Below are 24,512 nucleotides of genomic sequence, written 5' to 3'. Positions count from 1 at the left end.
ACTATCCCCCCTCCCCTCCCCTCCCCTCTTCTCTCTCTACCCCCTCTACTGTCATTCATTTCTCCCCCTTGTATTATTTTTCCCTTTCCCCTCACTTCCTCTTGAATGTAATTTTGTATAACCCTGAGGGTCTCCTTCCATTTCCATGCAATTTCCCTTCTTATTTTTTCTTTTTAAAGTATGTTTTTTAAAAAAAGTTGTGAGGCCAGGCATGGTGGTACATGCCTGTAATCCCAGATATTTGGAAGGCTAAGGTAGGAGGATCTCAAGTTCCTGGCCAGCCTAAGCAACTTAAAAAAATGTGGTTGGTGAAGAGCACCCTCCAGGAGAAGCTTGTCAGGAACTTTAAGATGCTGCCAGGTATGTGGGATTGATAAAAGAGAAAGTGTTTCAAAATCATTAATTTGAGAATCTATTCTAAAAAGCAAGTTGGGAAGAATGAGATGCTGAATTTGCACTGGAACCTGTAGAGTTTTAATGTCTTGGGGACCTCCTACTTGGCCAATTTGCTAGTTTCTGGAAAAAAGGGTGTGACTGGAGATAAGGGTTCATGAATAATTTATTATATATGTGATATGCCACATTTTGCTGTTGATAAGATGCCTAAAGAGTAATTATGTAGACAGGAGAAAGAGAACTAGAGGAACTCCAGAATTCTACATTTTAAAGGATAAGCAGTAAAGTCAAAACTGGTGATAAAGGAGAACAAAATGAGGGATACTCAGAAACCAAGAAAGAAAGAAAATATGGTAACAGAAAATCATGAATTAGAATGCAGACACAGTAGGAATGTAAATTTTTTTTAAAAGTCACTTTTTAAAAATAGCCACATGTGGTAGTACATGTAAGTAATCCCAGAGGCTCTGGAGGCTGAGGCAGGAGGATTTTAAGTTCAAATGCAGCCCTAAGCAACATTAGCAAGACCCTGTCTCAGAAGAAAAACTAAAAAGGGATGGTGATGTGGTTCAGTGATTAAGTGGCCCTGATTCAATCCCCAGTAATAAAACAAACAACAACAAAAAAGTCATTGGAGACCAAAGATTCACAATTTTCAGTTTCTGAATAATGTCATTGTGACTTGGGACTTAGGTTCTTATAATTTTGTTTAAGGTGAAATGAAACTGATCAATCAATCAATTAATATATTGCAGATTGAACCCGCCCAAGGTGGTCTATCACTGAGTTACATCCCCATTACTGGTTTGTAATGCAGGTATCTGGTTGGCATAGCTCACTTCTGGCCTTGGCCTGAAGTACCTTGGCTTCCTGAGTAGCTGGATTACACATGCATGGCTCCTTTGCTTTATTTTATTTATTTTTTAAAGATTTTAAAGACTTTTTGTCATAGAAGTTGCTTTTTAAAATTTTTTTAAAAAAATATTTATTTAGTTAGTTAGTTTTCGGCAGACACAACATTTTTGTTTGTATGTGGTGCTGAGGATCGAATCAAACCTGGGCCGGACGCATGCCAGGTGAGCGCACTACCGCTTGAGCCACATCCCCAGCCCCAGCAGGTGCTTTAAAAAAAAATTCTTTAGTTATAAGTGGACACAATACCTTTATTTAGTTTTTATGTGGTGCTGAGGATTGAACCTAGTACCTCACACATGCTAGATGAGCACTTTTCCTCTGAGCCACAACCCTAACCCCTAGAAGGTGCTTTTTAAAATGTCAAATTCATCAATGCTTTTATTTATAGTTTGCACTTGCAGCTGAACGGATCTTTCTTAGGCTAGGGATGATGCTCAGTAGTAGTGTTTAGCATGTGCAAGGCCCTGGGTTTGACCTTCTGCATCATAAATAAATAGGGCTGGAGATGTAGCTCGGTGATAAAGCATTTTTCTGACATGTGCCAGGCCCTGGATTCTATCCCAGTACTGGGGAGGGGGTGGAAAAATGAGAACAATCTAGAAGATTCAATATAACAATCAACTAACTGCCGCGTCCGGCCAAGGGAGCCGAGTCCGGCGAGGGACGGCGAGGTTAAAAGACACACAGGACACCAAGGTTCTTCATCCAGGAGTCAATACCCTTTATTGCTAACACACCTTTTTTTATACCCCAAGCAGCAGAAGTGGAAAACTACCCAAAAGCAGGAGGGAGGGGGGAGAAATTTAGTTTCAACATCTATTATTGTCAGGTACCGAAACCTCCCTTAACAATAAGTCCATCAGACCAGAAAAGGTCAAGGCATTCCCGTGGGATACATATGTCTCAGACGGATAAGCAGGAACAGAAAAACCACAAGTTCGCCATGGCCTTGTGAGCTGGCCACACTGGCATGCAGAACAAACTAGTGGAGGTAGGGCTCCAGGGGCCAGGGTGGACCTGCTGCCAACACTAACAGATTAGAAAATAAGAACAGAGAAAATGTTAGGGAAGAAATTATAAGCAGATAATTCAAGAAATTTCTCAGAGTTGAAAGGGCCTGTGTTTTCAGATGAAGTTACACAAATTGCTGAGCCTAGTAGATAAAAACGAATAATAATGACAATTAGGATGTAAGGGACAAAGAAAAGATCCAAAACAGAGACAAAATTAAAAAATGACACATGGAAAAGAATAGGAGACTCTTCTGTATGATGCTATTTAATGGTGGATACATTTGTCAAAATCTGTAAAATATACAACACTGAGAATGTACCCTGAGGCAAAGCTGTGGACTTTGGTAGTAATTTATCCATATAGGTTCATTAACTATTAAGAAGTGTACCAGGGGCTGGAGTTGTGATGACTCTGTGGTAGGGTGCTTGCCTAGCACATGTAAGGCACTGGATTTGAGCCTCAGTATCACATAAAAATAAATAATAAATTAAAGCGATTGTGTCCACCTACAACTAAATAAAAAATTTAAAAAAAAACCAAAGAAGTGTACCGCTCTCAAATTAAAAAAAAAAAAAAAAAACAAAACCAGAAACAAAACAAAACTGTACCACTCGGGTGCAAACTTGGAGACCAGAAGTATATGAGAATTCCCTGTACTTTCTGCTCTAATTTTGATAGGAACCTAGAACTGCTCTTAAAAAATAGTCTTTAGCCTGGTGCCGTGGTGCACGCCTATAATCCCAGCAATTTGGGAGGCTGAGGCAAGATGATGGAAAGTTAGAGGCCAGACTGAGCAATTTAGTAAGACAGTCTCAAAAAATAAAAAGGGCTGGGGATATAGCTCAGTGCTGACTGCTCCAGGATTCAGTCCCCAGTTGGGGGGTAAATGGGGTGCAGGAGATGGAAGGATAAGGGATGTAGCTCAGTGGTAGAGCACTTGATAGCAAGCAGTAAATTTTTAAAAAATGTATTCTGGAGGAAAATTATTTAAAACTCAAGATTATATAATCCCGTTAAATTATTTCACAGATTATTTAAAACATTTTAGACATCTAAAGTGTCAGTACATTTATTTCTCATAAACAGAAAAATGTATTCCACTAAAACAAGTGAATTTGTGCAGCATCAGTGTATTTCAGTTTTGAAAGGAGTCACAGGGAGACCTGGCTCCCTAGCTAGTTGTGTTGTCCCAAATATTTACATTCCTAGCTTTTCTATCTTCATTTCTAGGGCTCTTTATTTGGGACCTGGTGCAGAGGTCCTCTTGAGGAGCTTCTGCTGAGATCTCATGAAGGCCCAAAGAGAGAAGGAAGAGGAAACCTTAAGATATTTTCACCTTCTTTGTATCCTGCCGGGTTTCTGTTCTCCCGACTAAAAGGCTCAGGGGTCACTCTAGTTAAACTGGGCTAACTGGGCTTCACGAAATAACCACACAAGAGACACAAATACCTTTTTCTTTGGGGTTGCTGTGATGGCTCCTCTGACCTTAAGGGTCCACAGAAAGAGAGAGAGCGAGAGCACGCGCTGACCCCTTTTATTGAGAAGCTATTCAAATAAGGCAAGGGGTCAGGTTTCAGGGGTTCAGTCTATCTTCATGATGTCCACTGTAAGCAAGTTGACTGACACCTGGTAGGCCACACCCAAGGGCACAGTAAGAGAAGAGGACACACAAGGCACTTCTATGGAAGACTCTATCCTAAACAGGACAAGGGGTTATATTACAAAGGAACAGGTGAGCATAGCTTCACCCATGGGGCTATAGCAAGACACACCCATTTCTGTGACTGAGCGCCTCAGCACACAGCTGGGGAGTGTAACTCAGTAACCCTTAAGGTTGGCCTCCCACAGTATCCAGTATTTTCTTTTATTAAATTTTATTGGTTCTTTTAAGATATATATGATAGTATAATCTATTTTGATATAATTATACAAGAATGGAATATGCCTTACTCTAATTAGGACCCCTGTCTTGTATATGCACTCAATGGTGAGATTCACTGTGGTGTATTCATATACTTACATAGGAAAGTTATGTCAGATTCATTCTACTATCTTTCCCTTTCCTATCTTCCTTCCCTTCCCTTCATTCCCCTTTGTCTAATCCACTGAACTTCTATCCCACCCCACCCCCCATAATGGATTAGCTTCCATGTATCAAAGATAACATTCAACCTCTAGTTTTGGGGGATTGGCTTATTTCACTTCGCATGGTAGTCTCCAAATCCATCTATTTATAGGCAAATGTCATAAAGTCATTCTTCTTTATGGATGAGTAATACTCCATTGTGTATGTATACGATTCATCTGTTGAAGGGTACCTAGTTTGGTTCCATAGTTTAGCTATGGAGAATTGCACTGCTATAACATTGATGTAGCTGAGTCACTAGTATTTTCATACTGCTAGCCTCCCTTCCCTTCCCTAGTCAGGTTCCTTAAAATCACTCTTAACTGTGAGACACCTTCCATGCCCAAATTGGTTCACCTGAGCTTTCGCTTCATTCTCCTGAATTACTAGAATTACAAGTGTGNATTTTTTATATATAAATCTTGAGGTACTGGGGATTGAACCGAGAGATCTTATACCATTGAGCTACATCCCTGGCCCATTTTATTTTTTATTTTGAGATAGGGTTTTGATAAATTGCTGAGGCTGGCCTCCAATTTGAAAACCTCAAAGAGATAATTTGAAGTGGTTTTAAGTTGAGTTCATTCTCAGGAGAAAAGGTGAAATAAAAAAGCACCAGGTGCAGTGGTGCATGTCCGTAATCCCAGACCGAGGGTGGGGGGGTAGGGGGTGTGTGTCCCAGGGGCACTAAAACAGGAGGATTTCAAGTTCAAAGCCAGCCTCAGCAACAGCAAGGCTGCCAAGCAACTCAGTGGGACCCTGTATCTAAATAAAATACAAAATAGGGCTGGGGATGTGGTTGAGTGGTCAAGTGCCCCTGAGTTACATCCAAAGTATCAAAAACAAAACAAAAACACACCAATTTACCAGGTGCAGAGGCATATGCTTATAATCCCAGTGATGCCGAAGGCTGAGACAAGAAGATTGAAAATTCAAGGCCAGTCTCACCAATTTAACAGGACTGTCCCAAAATAAAAAGAACTGGAGATGTAGCTCAGTGGTAAAGGACCCCTGGATTCAATTCCAAGTACTAAATAAATAAAAAGTACCAATTTTATGAAAAGATGAAATTGTATCTCCACCTTATCCCTAATTTAAAAGAATTAACCCCAGAACTGGGGGTGTAGTTCAGTGGTAGAGCACTTTCCTAGCTTTGTGTTAGGCCCTAGGTTCAGTAGTTCTGCAACACTATTAAAAACAAACAAACAAAAACAGATGGTTTGAGGATTCTGTCTTAATTGTTAAGACAGAAATTTCAATATTCTTAGTAAGTAGAGGGAATCTCTTCAGAGAATAAGGAAGGATTCCTCCCATTCCCCCCCCACACACACATACACATGTGCCCAATCTCTCTCTCTTCTTTGAAATGAAGTATTGCTATGTGACCCAGGTTGGCCTGGAACTGAGGATCCCTCTGCTTCAGGCTTCAGACTAGCTAGGATTACAGGCATGCACTACCTAAACCTGGCAAAAACACAAAAGACAGCTTAAAGATAAAAAGACAATTTATACTGGAAAAGAAAATTCATAATGTGCATAATTGAAAAAGGAATACTAAGAGATTAAGGAAGATTATGTCTGAGAACTTTCACATTTTATTGTATATCCTCATGACTTTTTATAATATGTATTGTGTTGATTTTTAAAATTAGAGGTAGAAATAGCCACTAAAATGAGATTCAGTGTTTCTCTCTCAACTTGTGTGTGTGTATGTGTATATATACATATGTATATATATTTGTACTGGGGATACTGGGGATTGATCCCAGGGATGCTTAACCACTGAGCACATTCCCCAGCCTTTTCTATTTTTCATTTTGAAACCAGGTCTTGCTAAATTGTTTTAGGGCCTTGTTAAGTTGTTGAGGCTGGCTTTGAACTTGCGCTCCTCCTGCCTCAACCTTCAAAGATATACTATTTTAAAGAAGAGAACTGAGGCAAAGGTGGGGAAATGTCAACATCTGTGAAATTGAAGGAGGGTACCTGGGTGTGTTACATGATTTTTTTGAATATGTGAAATTTTTTATAATTTAAAATTTAATTAAAATTAAGAACATTTGGAGGAAATATTCATTGACATGTTTACTTTTTTTTTTAATTTAATTTAATTTTATTTATTTATTTATTTTTTTTTTAAATTTTTTTTTATTGGTTGTTGGACATGTTTACTTAGGATGGTGGAAATAAACAAAATTTGTTTAACTTGCTTCTTGTTCTGTAATGACCACCTCTGATGTTTTGTTGAAAACATGATAGAGTGGCTTGAAATATTCTGATTCTTTTTTTGATGTTTTTTGGCATTAAATCAGTGTGATGAAATTATTACTGGTGAGTAGAATTTAAGAAATTTCTCAGAGTTGAGCCTGAGTATTCTCAATTGAACGTGTGGTGGCTAGTGCACAAAGAAATGAGTGCCTCTTTTGGGTTTATTCACTGATAAGATATCAGAGTTGGACCTCACCCCCCTAGTTCTCTTGAGTCCACTCCCTACAGAAATGACTGGCTTTCAGGATCGGCTTTTTTGTGTAAACCCAAAGAGAACTTTCCAGTGTATAAAGCATGCGGCTCATTTGCATAATGACTGAAACCATCTTTCGGGGAAACTCCCTGTGTAACAAACAGAATTGTTATTAATAGTTTCAATAGGTTTGATTGGCCAACATTGTTACTGACAGAAAGGCGGGAATGATTTCACTCTAGGGAAGCCTCCCTGTCAAAACTTTCCTAAGCCTCTAAATATAATTTTATTTGCACTAAACTTGATGCCAATTAAGATTAAATATTAGCTCTGAAGTACCGTATAACCATCTGGAAATGTTCGTTTTAATTGCACGTGAAGAGACTGATCATTTTGGATATTTGCAATAAGAGAATGGCTAGTCTATAAACTGAAGCACAATATTAAGACTTCTGAATGTAAATTCACAGAGGGCTGAAAATTTAAGTGTTCAAGTGGAATAAAAATCTAAAATTGTAACCACCCGGACAGTCAGAAGACAGCAGCGAGGAGGACTTGAGAAATTTTACAGATTTGAGGAGTCTGTCCTAGGTCTGATCTACCCACTAGTGCTTAGAAGGTGATATGCAAACCTTAACCTTGGCACAGGTGATTCAGGGTCAAAGGGTCATCAAATCAAATTCACATGTTAATGAATCACGAGCCTTTGAGACTACAGGACGCCTTCCAAGGCTGAAATGAGGACCCCAGGGCGTCTGAGATCAAAACCCAGCTCAAGTCAAAAGTAGCTGGGGGTCGCGAGCAGCGCGGGAAGCTGGGTGTCAAGTGGGCCTGCGCAGCGGGAGGGTGCCGGATGGGTGGGGTGTCGAGCACTGTATAAAGGAGCCCGCTGGGGAAACCTGGGGCTGGAGGAAGCCGGAGACAGCCATTTGGAGCACGTTCTTTGGGCTGCGGACTCTCTGGAGTCTATCATGCTCGGCCACTCCGGTGCAGATGAAGCCGCTGGGGACGAAGGGATGTCAGGGATGTCGTTTCACGTTCCGCCACCACCGATTCGCGTCCGGCCGTGGTGGTTTTCCGCGCAGGAACTGAACGAACCTCTGGTGTTTCACCTGGACCCCTGGCTGGTAGACCCAATTTTTGGTGAGCCAGCCTGACCCGGGTATCCTCGGGCTCGCCTCCTCCAGTGTAGGACAGGCTGCTAGTGACTCCACAATCTTTTTCTCAAATTCGCAGGCCATTGGCGTTGATTTGACCGTCAGCTCCTGCTCGCCCTTTACCTAGCCAACAGCCCCTCCAAATCTAGCTCCTCCTGAAAGTCTCTCCTTACCTGTTTAGGCCAAGACGGAACCGTACTCTCGGAAATGGAGTGGATGAGCCAGGCTTTGCTGAGGGTGGACCCAACCGACACCGGGGAACTAGTCGAAGTCACCGTGTTTGGGCAGCCCGGCGTGAAGACTCGGGTAAAGAACATTCTCCAGAGCCTGGCAGTGTGGTTCCGAGAACTTCGTGACCAACGAGGTGAGGGTCTTTGTGAACCTTCATATGGAGGAACTACAGGTGATGGCGTTAGGCTTACAGCTTCTTCTCAGCCTCCTCTTTCTCACAACTTCTTGTAGTTTCTTAACCCCAGGAAGCTGCAGAGGCCCTGGTGATCCCTTTAGCGAAGGATCCTTGGGAAATACAGAGGAGATCCGATGCATTCAGGCCCACATTGTCCAATTCAACCTTAGCTGGGGCATATCACTATAGCTAGATCCCAGCTTCAGGACTCCGCTGAGAAACGGTCGCAGAACTTCTCCCCAGTCCTTGTGGATGCTTATCAGTTGCTTGCCTTCCAGCTAAGAAGATAAAACGCCTTGAGGAGTTCTTGAAGGCTAGTTCACCATATCCAGAAACTATCCAGCATCCAGTTTAATACAAACAAGATGGCAATAATTAGACCAATGAGGACAGCCTGCTGAAGAGATGGAAGACCAAGTATTCTTAAATCTCTACATTACTTTTTCCTGTGCCTTTTGAATAGTGGTTTGTTTTGTGGTAAATGTATTTGTAGAACTATTCTAATGAAATTTGTCTGTAATAGTCTTTTCACGTGAAATAAAGCAAATTTACAAAACATTGACTTGATGTGAGGGGTGGGTAGAAGCTGATCACTTGTTTTGCTTTTACATTTTAGTTTATCATTTTAAAAGTCCTAATCCTTTTTTGATCTTATGGTCAGAATTGGGTCCTCAAGGGCAGGGAGCTGATGATTTCACTAATTTCACAGATGAAGTATCTGGAGTATTTTTGTACTTTAAATTTAACCCAGGAGTGCTTTCCCAATGAGTCACATCTCCACTACTTTTTATTTTTGAGACGATGTCTCTAAGTTGCTGAGGCTGACCTAGAACTGCAATTCTCCTGCCTCTCCTTGAGTACCTGGGAATACAGGTGAGCAGCTCTACCCAGGGCTAGGTTTGAGGGGCTCTAAACCTGGTAGTGTGACTCCCACGGAGCACCGGGTGTGCGATTTCTTGGAACCTGGCTTGAGCACAGGTGGCGTTCAAACACTCAGTCGTCCACCCTTAATATTCTGGGCTGGTTGAGATTCCCACAAGATTCAGTGTCCCAGGTCCTTCGTCCGCGGAGGGCATCCTGTTTGAGTCGTCTGTAGGTTTTATGTGATGCCACACAGGTCTTTGTTTCAGGATCGAGGGGCCTGCTTTTTCATTACCTATCACACTGCAACTACCAGTCTGTCCAAGACATTCCCCTCTCATGGTATCCCGCACTTCCCAGAAGCGGAATTCTTGGGTCAGAAGGTGCCAAGAGGTTTTTGTTTTCAAAGTTGGCTTCGGTTTAACTCCTGCGATTCTCCCCGTCCCCAGTCACTCCTCGGCAGTAAAGAGATTACAGATTTGCGACCGGCTAAAAAAGCCTTGTTTTGGTGAGAGGAATTGAGCCCGTGCAATGGCACGCGCCAGTAATCCCAGTGACCCGGAGGCTGAGGCAGGATGATTGCAAATTGTCTCACAATTTAGCAGACCCTGCCTCAAGATAAAAAAGAACTGGGAACTTAGCTCAGTGGTAAAGCGCTCCTGAGTTCAATCACCAGTACCTTAAAACAGAAAACCTGGTTTATTCCTGATTTGTCTGTCTTGAGGTCACAGCACTTCATAAGCCAAGGGCTGCCTTTTTCTAGCCTGTAGGCAGTGGGGGTTGGAACTTCGTCTCACTCCCTTTCCTTACTCTTAGTGTGAGGATTCATGTTTATTATCTTGATATTTTTTTTTTCCTCGTGATCAGAGGCTGGGGATATCTGACCTGGTTCTTCCTGACTACTGGTCCAACTGTTATTACCCTCCAGTGGATGAACCCTTTTCTGGCTATTGATTGGAGTGGGCATAGGTGTGGGAGATTTCTTCTTCTACCCAGGCAAGGCTGGACTGCTCCTTTCCCACTGTAACTAGTTGTTGCTGTGCACTCCCACCCCTTCCCCTAATTGAGAGACCCCAGGAAGTGCTGTGGAGTCCTGTGCCTTTGGGAGAAGACCTTCCACCATCCTTTATTATGAGACAATAAGCTAGGACTGGTACCAATAGCTATGAGGGACCCACCACCCCTTCTCCTACAGTGACCCCACTCTGCATAATCAGGGGAAAGTACTGGGAATGTGGCTTAGTGGTTAAGCGCCACTGGGTTCAATTCCTGTTACAGAGGGGAAAAAAATTGAAATTTGATGCACCAGTTTGTAATTGAGATATTTGGGAACATATGAATCAGCAGTAAGGGATGAGTTGAATAAAGTATATCCATTCTTAGGAAAATTGTGGTAGAAGAAAAAAGGTATAACAATTATTTAACAGTTGAATAAAAAATTAAAAGTGATGTCTTGTAAGGAAGTGAGTGAGTTTGGGCGGATAATAGAAAAGCTCTGGAGATTTTGATCTGAGTGAAAATTCTTTTCAGCAGTACTGGGGACTGAATCCAGGGGCACTGCACCACCGAGGTACATCCCCAGAACTTTAATTTTCTTTCTTCCTTTCTTTCCTTCCTTTTCTTCCTTTCCTCTTTCTTTCTCAGAGATTGAACCCAGGAGTGCTTAATCACTGAGTCATATCCCCAGCCCTTTCTATAATTTGATACAGGCTGAGGCTGGCTTTGAACTTTGTGATCCACTTGATTCAGCCTCCAGAGCTACTGAGACAGGTGGGCACCACCATGCCTGGCTACTTCTTTCATTTTTTTGAGACAGGGGCTTGCTAAAGTTGTCCCTCAGTCCATTAAATGTTTTCTATTTTGTCAAGATTTGTAATAAGTATTGCTTTTTAAAAATTTTTAAAAAGTTTTTTAAACCTTTATTTATACGTGGTGCTGAGGATCAAACCCAGTGCCTCACACATGCTAGGAAAGTGCTCCCGGGGCTGGGGATGTGGCTCAAGCGGTAGCGCGCTCGCCTGGAATGCGAGAGGCCCAGGTTCGATCCTCAGCACCACATACAAAGATGTTGTGTCCGCCGAAAACTAAAAATAAATAAATAAATAAAAAAGAAAGTGCTCCCTGAGCCACCACCATAGCCCCAAAAGCATTGCTTAAAACAAACAAAACTTATCTAGGGTCTAGGTATGTAGCTCAGTTGGTAGAGTGCTTGTCTCCTAAGCTACAAGTCCTGGGTTCAATACCCAGTACTACAAAAACTTATCTATATACATTAAATTTTTTTAAAAAACATGTAAGCATGATATTATTTAAATTCTGCCTTCTTTTGCCCTTGGCTTCTGCCAGCCTCCAACAAGGAAGTTTAATGTAGCACCATAGTTTATTAAAGCCAAACTTGCTTTTTTTTTTTTTTTTCTTTTGGTGTAGGGGATTTAGCCCAGGAGTGCTTTATCACTGAGCTACATCCTTGGTTTTTAAATTTTATTTTGGGACAAGTTCTCGCTAAGTTTCTTAGGGCCCCAATAATTTGTTGAGGCTGGCCTCAAACTTGAAGTCCTCCTGCCTCAGTCTCCAGAGTTGCTGGGATTACAGACACTCACCACCGTGCCAGTCAAACTTGTTCTTAAAGAGTAGATACCCTCCAACCTCTGCTGGGGGTTTAACCCAGGGCCTTGGGCATGCTAGGCAAGTGCTTACCAGTGAGCTCTTACATCATCCTGAGGGTATTCACTTGCAGATAGGAATAGATTAGAAACCAACCAAGTTCTTCATTGTACTGTATTTATATGTGATGTTTTATATGCTGTACAATTTAAGCGAATAGGAATGAGTCGCAAAAGGGCCACGCAGGTGAGGAAATTGTATAAGGAAACGCATCCTCACGAAAATTCCGTTTCCTCCCCATGTTTAACTTTGGCACTATGCCCTCAATCCAGAACGCTTTTCCAGCTGCTGTGCTCTGCTTTCCTCTCCTCATTGAATGTTTTATTTTTATTTTGTACCGGGGATTGAAATCAGGGACACTTAACCACTGAGCCACATCACCAGCCCTATTTTGTATTTTATTTAGAGATGGGGTCCCACTGAGCTGACAGGGTCTCGCTAAGATGCTGAGGCTGGCTTTGAACTCCCGATTCTCCTGCCTCAACCTCCTGAGCCAATGAGATTACAGGCGTGCGCCACTGCTCCGGGCTTCCTTGAATGTTTTAAATGAAACATTTCATGTCACGAAGATTCCTGTGTGTTAGTTTTATCCTAGTATCTTAACAATATAAAGGAAAAAATCCTGGTATCCTGATACAAGACCGTTAGCGTGCAAACTTCCAGATTAATGCGCACAAGCCAGGACTGGCATTCCTGTACCGCGCTGGGCTCTAGAACTCTAGAGGGAATCAAGAGGGGTCTCCCCCATGTCTCGCATCTTCTAGTTGCTGAATTAACTAAGGAGATTAACCTTATTCTGCCTGGGGCTGGTTCATGTCCAATTTCACCAAAGCTTGGTTGACCCTGACAAGGATTGAGGATCTCAGCATTGCCTCCCGACTCTTGCAGTTTCCCTCCTCTCTGCGGTCAGTTGCCCCAGTTGGGAAGCATTGGGTGGCAGAGTGGGGGTACACCCAAGTGGGCCTTTCATATTCAGCTGGGTAGCAGCCACTGGATCCCAGTTACCAGGTTTCTAAATCCCAAGTCACCTTGAGTAGAATTACGGTTTGGAGAGGTTTCCATACAAGGACTGACTCAATCGGAAGGTCTCGCACCTTTTGCAAAGTCAGGTGCCATGCGTTAAGGAGCACAAGAGAAACACCTGACCTCAGCTGGGGACTATTGGTCCTGGGCAGCTAGCAATCCAAAAGGTCTCACCTGCCTTGGGGTAGAGGACAGCACACAGAATTTGGGGAGGAATGTGGTATTCTCTTTCTACCTTCCAATTTGATTTTTTTATTAGAACTTTTTAAATTCGTGTTTACATTTAACATAGGGGGGAAACAAATCATATCACACAATCTTTCCCCAGCTTTTAGGGTAGAAGGAGAACTATTAGGAATACGACTTCTTCGGAGACTTCCACTTTAACTCCTGGCTCTCCCGACTCAAAGATGCCTTCATAACCTGGTAACCAGGTCCTGGGCTACCTCGGTAGGCTGCCGAGTCCCGGCTTCTGGGACTTTCAGGTCCGGAGACAGCTGGGTCCCGGCCTCAGGAATCTCATCTGGAGATCTCTGAATCCCAGTCTCCTGGGTTTCAGCCTCCTTGGCCCCAGTCTCCTGGGTCTCAGCCATCTGGGCAGCGGCTTTCTTTGAGCCTGGAAGAAAAGTAATGGGAAGAGATTGCACCTGTGTTTCCATACCCTCCCAACAAATGTATTGTCACTCCTGCTGGCTGAGGATGTGGGGCCAGAGTCCCAGAGCGCTGAGTGAATTTGGCTTTCTAGAGTCCTTGCAAAGACGAAACCCTTTCCCAGCCAGACCGAGAGGGCGAGACTGCCACCCAGAAAACTTCAGGGTCCCTCCCAAGTAGAGGGGCTTTGTGGGGGATGGTCCTCCCTTCCCGGGCCCCGCGTACTTAGCACCCCGCGGCGCAGACGGAAGTAGTTAGCCAGGTGTCTGATCATCTCCAATACATCCAGTTGGAAATTAGGCCTCCCAAATATCAAGATCTTAGCGTCGCTTTCAGGATTCCACCGATTCACGTGAAGCACGGTGTGGGTCACACACTCGACATGCGGGATTTTCTCTCCGTCCGGGCCTGCGCAGGGAGGTCGAGAGGGTACAAATGACTCGCCGGGCTTGGGAGGGGAAGGTGCTGGGCGAAGGCCGCGCTGGGGCAAGAACTTGGGATCTGGGCCCCTGGAGAGCCCTTCCCTGGGACGCGCTCGGACTGTGAGGGGCGTAGGTAGAAGTGGCAGGAAAGGAGGCTCCATCGCCCGTCCCTTCATGGCCCACTCACCGAACATTGCTTCCACCAGCCACGCCTCCAGGTACACCACTCTCGGACACTTTAGGTATTGGGAGTGGAACCAGCTAGGTACCTCGGTGGGGTCTCCCAGGACCTCAAAAATTTTTCCTCCTTTTTGTTGCACTTCCACAAGCGTGTGAAACTTCTTGGAAGTGGCCATGCCGCACGAGCTAAGGGCGGGCGAAAAGTGTCCGAGGGGATGCTAAATCTGTGCTGGAGATAGCTGGAAGGAGCTCCGACTCTCGCAGGAGTCTTATTTCAAGGGCTTTCGGCTAGCCCCTCCCAATCGAGCTCTTCTCATTGGATCCCAGGCCTCGCTTCCCACTTCTCCACCCCAGGTGAAAGCCCTGGTATCTGGGCTTTCTGGACCCGCGCTCCTCTCACGCGCCTGGAGGGAAAGCGGGGCTCTGGACTTGGGACATCCAATCTGGGACTCAGGAAAGTGAGGACAGTTCCAGTGGCGTAGGAGAGAACCAACGTCTGCACAGAATCTCTTACGGAAAAAACGTACCGATTCTTGTGGGACTAATATTTACTTAAAGGACTAAATTCAAACCTCCACATCCTTCTGACCTTTGGCCACCGAGTTCTCTCCTTCTGGCCACCACATTTCTAGATTCTTCTATCTTTTTGAGACAGCAGAGCACAGGCAAGGGTTACGTGCGTACCTTTAATAAGCCTTAACACAACCAACAACAGATGATTCACGTGGTTTGGATACTAGAAGGGGAAGTGCTTGAAACTTTTCTAGTGTCTCCATTCTGTAAACAACATTATTTCTGTTTATTTTCCTGTTCCACTTAAAGCACTGTTTATTAACTGTTATTCAAGAGATGAAGTTATGATTCTGGTGTCAGTAGGAGGGGTGTAATGCCCAAACCCAGAGGGAAGAGATTCCTAGAATTGTCAGTCTGCTTCTTGTATTCTCTGTGGGAACTCTGTAATTCAAAGAAACACCTAAGAAATTGCAACTATCTAATAGGATCAAAAGTCTTGAAATCTAAACAGAATATGAATTAAGAGTCAAAAGGCCAGGTGTGGTGACCTGTAATCCCAGCTATTCAGGAGGTGAGGATTTCAAAGTCAAGACAACAGCAACTTAGCAAGATCCTGTTTAAACAAAACAAAACAAAACAAAACATTAAATGATGGAGTAATAAACTTCTGTGGGTAGGCAGAACAATTAGGTGATCATATAACAGAAACTCAAGGATCTGGGCTCTACAACCATAATCATCCCACCTAGAGATGATGGAGATTTGACATACAACTGAAAATTGAAATTTGATGTACTGTCAGTGTTACCCACAAGAATCTAATCTATCATTTGCACGAAAATTTCTAGTCTGAAATCTATTTCTTATACCACAATGATAAATTGTTCCTTAGTTGTTGTAAGAGGGTACTTAAAATTCTAGGCATGTTATTCTTTTGCAGGCATGTTATTCTTTTGCGTGCATGTGTGTTTTGGTGTATGTAGATTATCTTTCCTTCCTGAAACTTCAAAATAGAGTTGAAATATTTAAGAGAATTAGAATTGTAGTATAACTAGTTTGTGTTAAAAATTCTAATTGATGGAGACTGATATATAGTGCAGAAACCAGCGAGCAACTGCCTGGGAATGGATATGGAGAAACGTATAGAGTGGAAAGAAGTAGTAGAAAAACTCTTAAGGATGATGGAAATGTGCATTGTCTTGATTACAGTAATTGGTGTATTTGTATGTGTCAAAAGTAATGAATTGTACACATTTTAATATAAGCAGTTTATTATACTTCAGTTATTCATCAAAGTAGCCATAGAATTCTTCATTAGAAATAAAATTTTCTATTGCCAGGCACAGTGATGCATGCCTGTAATCCCAGTGACTTGGGAGGTTAAAACAGGAGGACCACAAGTTTGAGGCCTGTCTCTGCAACTTAGTGAGGTCCTAACCAACTTAGTGAGAACCTGTCTCAAAATAAAAAAGGCTGAGGATGTAGCTCAGTGGTAAATTGTCCCTGGGTTAAATCTCTAGTATCCCCACCACCCCAAAAAGAAAAAATTCCTTCAAAATTTCATGCTTTGGCTGGGGATATAGCTCAGTTGGTAGAGTTCTTACCTCCCATGTACAAGGCCTTGGTTCAATCCCCAGCACCACCAAAAATAAATAAGTAAATAAATAAAAAGAAAAAGTGTCATGCTTTGATTTTCCCCTAACTCGCAGTAATCCTTTTGAGAATTTTAGGCCATTCTGTTTTTTTTTTTTTTTCTTTCTAGAATTCTGTTACTCAAAAGTTGACCCTCTTAGCTGGGTGCAGTAGTATACATTTATAATCCCAGCTGCTGGGGAGGCTGAGGCAGGATGGCAAGTTCAAAGCCAGCCTCAGCAACTTAGCGAGACCCTCTCTCTCTCAAAAAAAAAAAAAAAAGGCTGGGGATGTGGCTCAGTGATTAAGCACCCCTTTGTTCAATCTCTAGTGCAAAAAAAAAAAAAAGTTGACTATCTGAGCCTACAAAGTGATGCATAATTTCCGGCCACTTAAAAGGCAGAGGCAGGAGAATTTTGAGTTTGAGGCCAGCCAGGGCTACTAGAGAGCTCCTGTCTCAAAAAATAGAAAGGGTTGGGGGTGTGGTTCAGTGGTAGAGTACCCCTGAATTCGATCCCTAGATCCAGAAAAGAAAAGTTGGTTCCTCTTGACTGATATTCTTCTTTTTCATCTCTTTGCTCTTATATTGTCCCCTAATCATGAAGGCTTGGGAGTTGAACAAAACAAAACAAAAACAAAAACTAACTGGAAACTCTGAGCATGTTAGTCTGTCTCTACATTCACAAGAGGACCATTCCTTGAGAGCTCCTATGCAGTATCATTAGGTCTTTTCATCTAGGTGCTCTTCTTTTCTGTCCCCTCCTTGAGTGACTGTGGGTAGAGTCCCACCCACAATCCTGGGGGTTCTGGAAATCCTCCTGTCCACTCATGATAGATCTCTGCTTCTCTTGGAGCTGATGTCCAAAACCATTTTCCAGGTGAAACTGAAGAAGCACCACAGACTATTCATGACTATGCCCTCAAAGCCAGTCTCAGGTAACAGGGTATAGGGCACAGGGAGCAGATGGCAGCTTTCAAGGATGGAAGGTAAAGCAAGGAGAAGACAGGAATTGACCTGGATCCCACCCACCCTCCACTCAACCTGTACCACAGAGGGCCAAATTGGCCCATGTTCTAGGTCCTTATGATGCACCCAAAATTCTGGACAGCTGCCCAGGCCTCTGTCCGCACCCCATCCCATTAGTTGGATATTGTCCATTTAGGAGAGGAATGGGATGCCTCTCTTCCCATCCCATTTCTGTTGAGACAGTGAGTCCTAAACAAGAGGTGTTTCCAAAGCTGACCCAGCCTGAAACCAATTTGATAATTGACCCTGGAGCCAGAGTGCTGAAACTGCAATTGTGAGCAGACTCTGGAGGTGTAGTCAGAGCTGGTCTCCTGAGGCAGGACCCAGCTGAAGCTGTGTGCTCATCAACTGTTTCTACTTTGCCTTGATACTTAATGCTGCAGTAGTGTGGCCAATGTTTTTTCTTACTGCCCCTCCATTTCCTTACCCTGGTCTTTGGGCACAAGCATTTTATTTATGTTTCCCTTCATTATTTGAGGTTAGAAGAAAACCTTTTTTTTTTTTTTTTTAAGTTTTGTACTGCACAAGCAAGTAGTGTTTGTCTCCCCTCTCTTTTTTTTAAGAGAGAGAGAGAGAGAGAGAGAGATTTTAATATTTATTTCTTTTTTTATCTTTTTTTTTTTTTTTTAGTTTTCGGCAGACACAACATCTTTGTTTGTATGTGGTGCTGAGTATCGAATCTGGGCTGCACGCATGCCAGGCAAGCGCTCTACCGCTCGAGCCACATCCCCAGCCCCTTCCCCTCTTTTTTTTTTTTTTAAATTATCTTAGTTGTAGATGGATACAGTATCTTTATTATTTATTTCTATACGGTGCTGAGGATTGATCCCAGTACCTCACATATGCGAGGCAAGTACTCTATCACTGAGCCACAACCCCAGCCCTGTCTCCCACTCTTAGTGGGGGGGCACCCTAAACCAGGTAGACACTTTACAACTAGGCTCTAAGATGGTGGTTGCAGAATAAGATAAGTTGCAGAATGTAGGTGATCATCACAGCAGGTGTTTTACAGAAAAAACTCAGACAATTCCACCTGGGGATAGGTGGAAGTGGGACAGACTCTGAGGCCTGGCTGGTTCCCCTCTTTGTTGACTGTATCCTCAACCATTCCCTAATCCTAGCTATGGTTTTATTGACCCTTCAGATGGGGACAGTGGAGACCCCCAGCGATTGGAGACCAGAGACCAGACTTTGGTGGAAGCAGAGGAAGAGCTGATTTTCCCTGAACATAGAAGATATCAGTTGAAAAAAAAGCTTTCTGCTCAGCAGAGTACAGGTAGACTGGAGTGCAGCTCAATGGTAGAAAGCATGCAAGTGTGAGACTCTGGCTCCATTCCCAGCACTGGAAAAGAAAAATAAATATAACATGGCAGATTGATTTATGGTGGTACTGGGAATTGAACCCAGGGCACTCTACAACAGAACTACATTACTACCCCCGCCTTTTAATTTGTAGTTTAAGACAGTGTCTCCCTAAACTGCCCAGGCAGACCTATGAGCTTGAGATCCTCTTGCCCTCAGCTTTCCCAAACTGGAATTACAGCCATGGGTCACCACATCCTGCTTCTATGCTATGTTTTGAAACCAGGTATTGTAATGCCTCCAGCATTGCTCTGCATATGCAAGGTCTTTGCTTCCATATGAATTTTAGAATTATTTTTTTCTAGTTCTGCAAACAATGTCATTAGTAATTTTGATGGGGATTGCATTGCATCTGTAGATCACTTTGGGTAGTATGGCCAATTTAACAATATGTTTCATCTAATCCATGCAGATAGAGGTTTTTTCTCCTTCCAGTGTCCTTGTCAATTTCTTCAGAACAAACACATACTTCTAACACAAAAGATAGCATACAATATACACAGTTTCCACCATTTCTCCCCTCAATGATGTATCTTAAGTATTGTTCAATTTGGCAGTTACTTCATAAGATACTACAAATTTACTTACCACTTTTATTTCTCCCACTAAAATACAAATTTCATAAGTCTTATACAGTTTGTCTTCCTCTTCAGTGCTTTTAAAACATGTATTTTTCATGAATACTTACCTTGTGTTCTATTTTGTACTTTTACAAAGTAATGCTATTTCAGTAAATATCCTTGGGCATATAATTTCTTATGTGTGAGGGTATAACTATAGGATAAAATTCTAAATGTAGACTTGTACATGGCAAAAGCATTCTGCAGTTGTTCCTGGTTGGTATCTGGACCAAAGGCTGATGTATGACCACCCCACATTGGAGGGCCTGACCGCCTGATGGTTGGCTTAAGCCATCCTATCCCGGATCTCTTTGGCCCAGCATCTACATTTATAGTGGCTGGAAGCCTTTGAATCCCAGACTGGGTGTGGCCGAATAAGTGTGGGGGGGCCCTTGAGGACCCCCAGAGGGGAGTCGGGAGTGTCTCTGGCACCTCTGGTTAGGCTTACCTAGGGTTTACCTGATTAGCCACTTAGGCCTGCATCAGAGGCTCTCCAAGTGCCTCCCAGCAACCTAAACACTCCACATGGAAGAGAGGGAGTCTATGGTGGATAAGATGGCTCAGCTTCCTATGTTTCAGTTTCCAGTACCTTTTAATATGCTTTCCCATGTCCCCACAATCCCCCACCCTGCTGCCCTGCCGTGCTTGTGAAGAACACAATCCTTACATGTGCTAGGCAAGCACTCTACCACTGAGCTACACCCCTAGTTCTCTGCATGTGCTTTAAAAAATGTTACATTGAGGGCTGGGATTGTGGCTCAGTGGCAGAGCGCTTGCCTCACACCTGTGAGGCATTGGGTTTGATCCTCAGCACCACATAAAAATAAATAAAGTAAAGATATTGTGCTTATGTATAACTAAAAAAATTTAAAAAAATGTTACATTGAACTTGCAGTCAAAGGAATGGAGATGAAGATAACTTAGAAAGTGTAATAGAAGTCCTTTTTGAAGAGATGTATTACATTTTCTCCCCTGGAAAAGTTTCTTTTTATTAGCTACTCGACACACTATAATAATTCATCTTCTGAATTTTATTAATAAAATTACAGAAAGGATGAGAGACTATAGAAAAAAATTGTCAGCTAGACCCAAGTCCTTTTTGAAGAGATATATTACATTTTCTCCCCTGGAAAAGTTTCTTTTTATTAGCTACTCAACACACTATAATACTTCATCTTCTGAATTTTATTAATAAAATTACAGAAAGGATGAGAGACTATAGAAAAAATTGTCAGCTAGACCCAACTGTTAATGTTTGTCACATTGGCTTTCTCTATATACATATAAAATTCTGGAGGTTTTTTTTTTTTTTTTTTTAAAGGGGGTTTAATATTTGTCATTTAACTGCAGATATGTCAGACTCAATGGCTATTGCCTTTAATTCCAGCAACTGTGAAGGCTGAGGAGGAGGATTTGAGGCTGTTTTGAGGCTAGCCCCAGCAACTTGGCCAGACCTTAAGCAACTTAGTGAGTCCCCATCTTAAAATAAAAAATAAAACACTGAGGATGTACCTCAGTGGTAAAGCACCCTTGCATCAATCCCCAGTACTAAAAATAAATAAATAAACAAATAAATAAATAAATAAACTGCAGATATAACAAATTACTTTTTATCAGTATGAGGCTCCTGAGAACAAGGACTTTATCTTGTATAAGTTGTATACACTCTAGAAATTTCTAACCATTAATAAAACACAACTTTGCAATTTAGTCCATGTTCAAATTTTCTTCATTGTTCTGATTCAAGATTACTTGAATCCTACAGATAATTTAGTTGTCTTTAGTCTATTAATAGCAGTCTTCTGAATTTTTGTTTGATGACATTGACCAGTCGTCCATTTGCCCCATTACTGATGATAACTTTGGTTATGGTGGTGCTCTCTAGGTATTATAAAGGAATGATTTTCTCCTTTGTAACTCATAATTCGTGGGCTAGGACTTCCAGATCTTTTAAATATCTATTCTTCAATAACTTTCATCTGATAGTTTCAGCTGTTGATGATCCTTTTCTAGATAGATTACACATTGGCCTGTAAAACAACCTACTGTTTTTTTGTTTTCTTTTCCTACTGGTGCTGGGGGTGGAACTAAGTTCCAACCCCAGCTCTTTTAATCTTTTGAGACAGGGTATCCCTAAAGTTGCCAGAGGTGTTACAAGTCCCTACCAGACTGCTGGGATTTCAGGCATGAGCTTCTGGGACCACCTGTTCATTCGTTTTTAAAATATATTGTTTGAGGCTGGCACAGTAGCAGCTTGCCTGTAATTCCAACGAAGGAGGAGGATCAGAAGTTCAAGGCCAGCCTCAGCAAGCAATTTAGCGATGTCCTAAGTTATTAGGCAAGATCTTGTCTCAAAATAAATAAATAAATATAAATAAAAAGAACTGGTAATGTAGCTCAGTGGTGAAATGTCCCTTGGTTCAATCCCGAATACCAAAAGTAAATAAAAAATAAAAACGAGTAAATCAAGTTAACTTAGGAAGCCCTCACCCATTTGGGCTATGTGGCCGGGTAGGGCACTAGTGAACTTTGAAACGAGTCAGTTCAAAAAGCTCCAGATCAGGTAACAGAGGCCTCAAAGAATGGGACTGTGGGAGCATTTTCCGAGCACCTTCTGGTCCCTTCAAGTAAGATAACGAATTTCCGAATCCCTATTTCCTCTTCGTTAAATGGCAGGAATTATTGCTTAGTTCCTGGTAGTCGCCTGAGTCACCTGCACAGTGAAGAACCGGGACAAGCTCCTTTGGAACTAGGGGAAACGACCCTCATTTGGAACCTGAGAGGCAGGAGGAACTGATTCGGCAGTTTTGGGGGAGCCCTTGCACCGTCCAGCCTGCATTCTTACTTTCTGGGAATATGTCCAACTTTTTGTTTTCTGCGGGGAAAGTATACAGCATCTTCTTCCTACTCAAGCTCAAGCCTTCGGTATTTCCACGCAGAAGACTGGATCAATGCTGGTGGAAACCCTAGTTAACCAGGAGACAGCTGGGTGGGGGAGCTCAGGAGTTTGTAATCCGCGGGGCCAAAAGGTGGGCGGGGCGGGCCGAGAGCCTGAAGGGTGGGATTGGACCGCAGGCCGGGGGCGGGGCCGCCCAGCTGGAGACACTGCCCGCGCCGCGGCTCTGGGCAGCACTGTTAGGACTCATCTCCGCTGGAGAGTAATTTTTAAGGACTCAAGATGGGTGCGGTCGCGGAACGTAGAGATATCCCACCATGGGTGAAAGTTCCCGAAGACCTGAAAGACCCAGAGGTGTTCCAGGTCCCGACGCGACTGCTGGAAGCCCTGTTCGGTGAGTACCCAGTCCTGGCCCCGCTGCCCAGTCACCGGCGTCGCGGTCTCCGCGGCCTGGATGGAGCGCTCACTTCCTTCCCGAACAGGCCCGAGCGGATGTCGGATCCCTTACATCGAGCAGGTGAGCAAGGCCATGCTCGAGCTGAAGACTCTGGAATCTTCAGAATTCACCGAGATCGTGGTTTATGGCTCCTACTTGTCGAAGCTCCGGACCAGATGGATGCTTCAGTCCTTGGCTGAGTGGCACCGCCAGCGACAGGAGCGAGGTAAGAGACGCGGTGACAAAGTGCTCGAGGCGGGGAAGTCGAGGGGGGAGCCTCACTTTCCCTTTCCTCCAGCAGTTCTTTTTGTTTCTTCCCTCTCCTTCGCTGCCCCAAACAACCTCTGTTATCACCAGGAGCGCCCTGTGCGTCTGGGCTGTTCCTGGAAGTTCTTTGAGAGTTTAAAGATTGAGGGGCGAGGCTGGTCTTCTTATCTGACATATCTGAATTCAGACTCCACCCCTGCCCTAGACTTCTTGGAGGGTGAGAAAACGGGCCTAGTTTTTGGAGGGTCCCTAGAATTTCAGGCCCAGAACGCCTGGTTCAGAAAGTCCACAAGACAATCCTGAAAGACTTGGAGAACAGTCAGGGCTGTTATCCTCCCTCTCTCCCTCCCTCCCTCCGCTCACATTCTTATCTCACTGTTGCTCTTTCTGGTTTAGGAATGCTCAAACTCGAGGAAGCAATGAATGCTCTGGAACTAAGCCCTTGGATGAAGTGAAGCCAGTTTCCAGCCCATGTGATGGGGTCCAGGATGTAGAGATGAGGCTGTGGCCAGAGTTAGAGTGGGTCTGGCTTGGTTTAAATTCTGCTATGACTTCTATAGCCAAATATTTGGGGGTATTTGCCTTGCTCTGAGTTCTGATGTGAATTTCTCTTTCCAAGGTTGCTAATGAAGGAATAAAGTTTTTTTTTTTAAAGTAGTTTTTTAGTTGTAGATGGAAACAATCTTTATTTTTATTTTAATGTGGTGCTGAGGATGGAACCCAGTACCTCACCCATACGAGGCAAGCGCTCTACCACTGAGCTACAACTCTAGCCTCATAAAGTTTCAAATAATATTCCTTGACATTGTGGCTGATGGATTGAAAGTAACACCTTAGATATCCAATGTACTGTGGAAGTGTAGTTCTTAAGCTTTATTCTATATGGACACCACCCCCCCAAAAAAAAAAAAAATTGGAATGAGGTCCAAGCTCAACTTGACAAGTGGCAAAAGGGTCTAGGAATTGAGTCCTGAGATGCAGCTTTGAAACAAAACCCCACAGGATGTATGATATCATCAGGCAGTGACCTCGACTCATTCAAAACAACCTAAGATAGGCTAATATAACCTATAAAATAAAAAGCAACTGCTCTGGAAAACAAAACTATGGAAGAGCCAGGACCAACTTTAGTGTAGCAGGTTTGTGTCCTTGTGCATTTCTTAATAGAAGACAGCTGGATTTTCATTTTCATTCAATCTATTAAATCTTACCTAGGTTGATGCATGTGAAAAATTCAGCTTTATACAGATGAGAAAGGAATTGGAATTCTTAAGGACAATTCAGTTCTTCACTAGGCACCCAAAAGGAAAGTTTGGTTGCCATAGGTGAGGCTCACTCTGGATGGTAGAAGAACAACCAAAATAGGCACTATAGTTTTCTTTGGTAGAGAGGAGTTTGATACTCAAACTAAAATGAATCCTAATTGTGGGAGTTCTCTGGCCCTATGATCTTAGGCCAGTTGTTTAACCCCCCAAGTTCCTCAATTT

The 24,512-nt window shown here is 43.0% G+C and overlaps 3 protein-coding genes across 3 annotated transcripts; 2 read left to right on the top strand and 1 right to left on the bottom strand.

Annotated features, from left to right (window-relative positions):
* The first annotated feature begins 7,864 nt into the window (after positions 1-7,864).
* Positions 7,865-8,904, top strand: LOC107143703 (oocyte expressed protein). Its single transcript, XM_015487398.2, has 3 exons — positions 7,865-8,051; positions 8,247-8,429; positions 8,750-8,904. The coding sequence occupies exons 1-3, from the start codon at positions 7,880-7,882 to the stop codon at positions 8,824-8,826; spliced, it is 432 nt and encodes a 143-aa protein (XP_015342884.1). The 5' UTR covers positions 7,865-7,879; the 3' UTR covers positions 8,827-8,904.
* A 4,531-nt stretch (positions 8,905-13,435) lies between these two features.
* Positions 13,436-14,448, bottom strand: Khdc3l (KH domain containing 3 like, subcortical maternal complex member). The gene is made up of 3 exons (XM_015487397.1): positions 14,280-14,448; positions 13,896-14,078; positions 13,436-13,635 (listed from the first exon to the last, which is right to left on the bottom strand). The coding sequence occupies exons 1-3, from the start codon at positions 14,446-14,448 to the stop codon at positions 13,436-13,438; spliced, it is 552 nt and encodes a 183-aa protein (XP_015342883.1).
* An 8,064-nt stretch (positions 14,449-22,512) lies between these two features.
* Positions 22,513-23,659, top strand: Dppa5 (developmental pluripotency associated 5). Its single transcript, XM_015487953.2, has 3 exons — positions 22,513-22,716; positions 22,805-22,984; positions 23,422-23,659. Exons 1-3 carry the CDS (start codon positions 22,605-22,607, stop codon positions 23,478-23,480), a joined length of 351 nt encoding a protein of 116 aa, XP_015343439.1. The 5' UTR covers positions 22,513-22,604; the 3' UTR covers positions 23,481-23,659.
* The last annotated feature ends 853 nt before the right edge of the window (positions 23,660-24,512 follow it).

This window comes from Marmota marmota, unplaced genomic scaffold (genome assembly GCF_001458135.2).
Source record: "Marmota marmota marmota unplaced genomic scaffold, marMar, whole genome shotgun sequence".
Lineage (NCBI taxonomy): Eukaryota > Metazoa > Chordata > Mammalia > Rodentia > Sciuridae > Marmota > Marmota marmota.
Note: the sequence above shows the minus strand (reverse complement) of the source record. Positions and strands in the feature narration are given on the sequence as shown.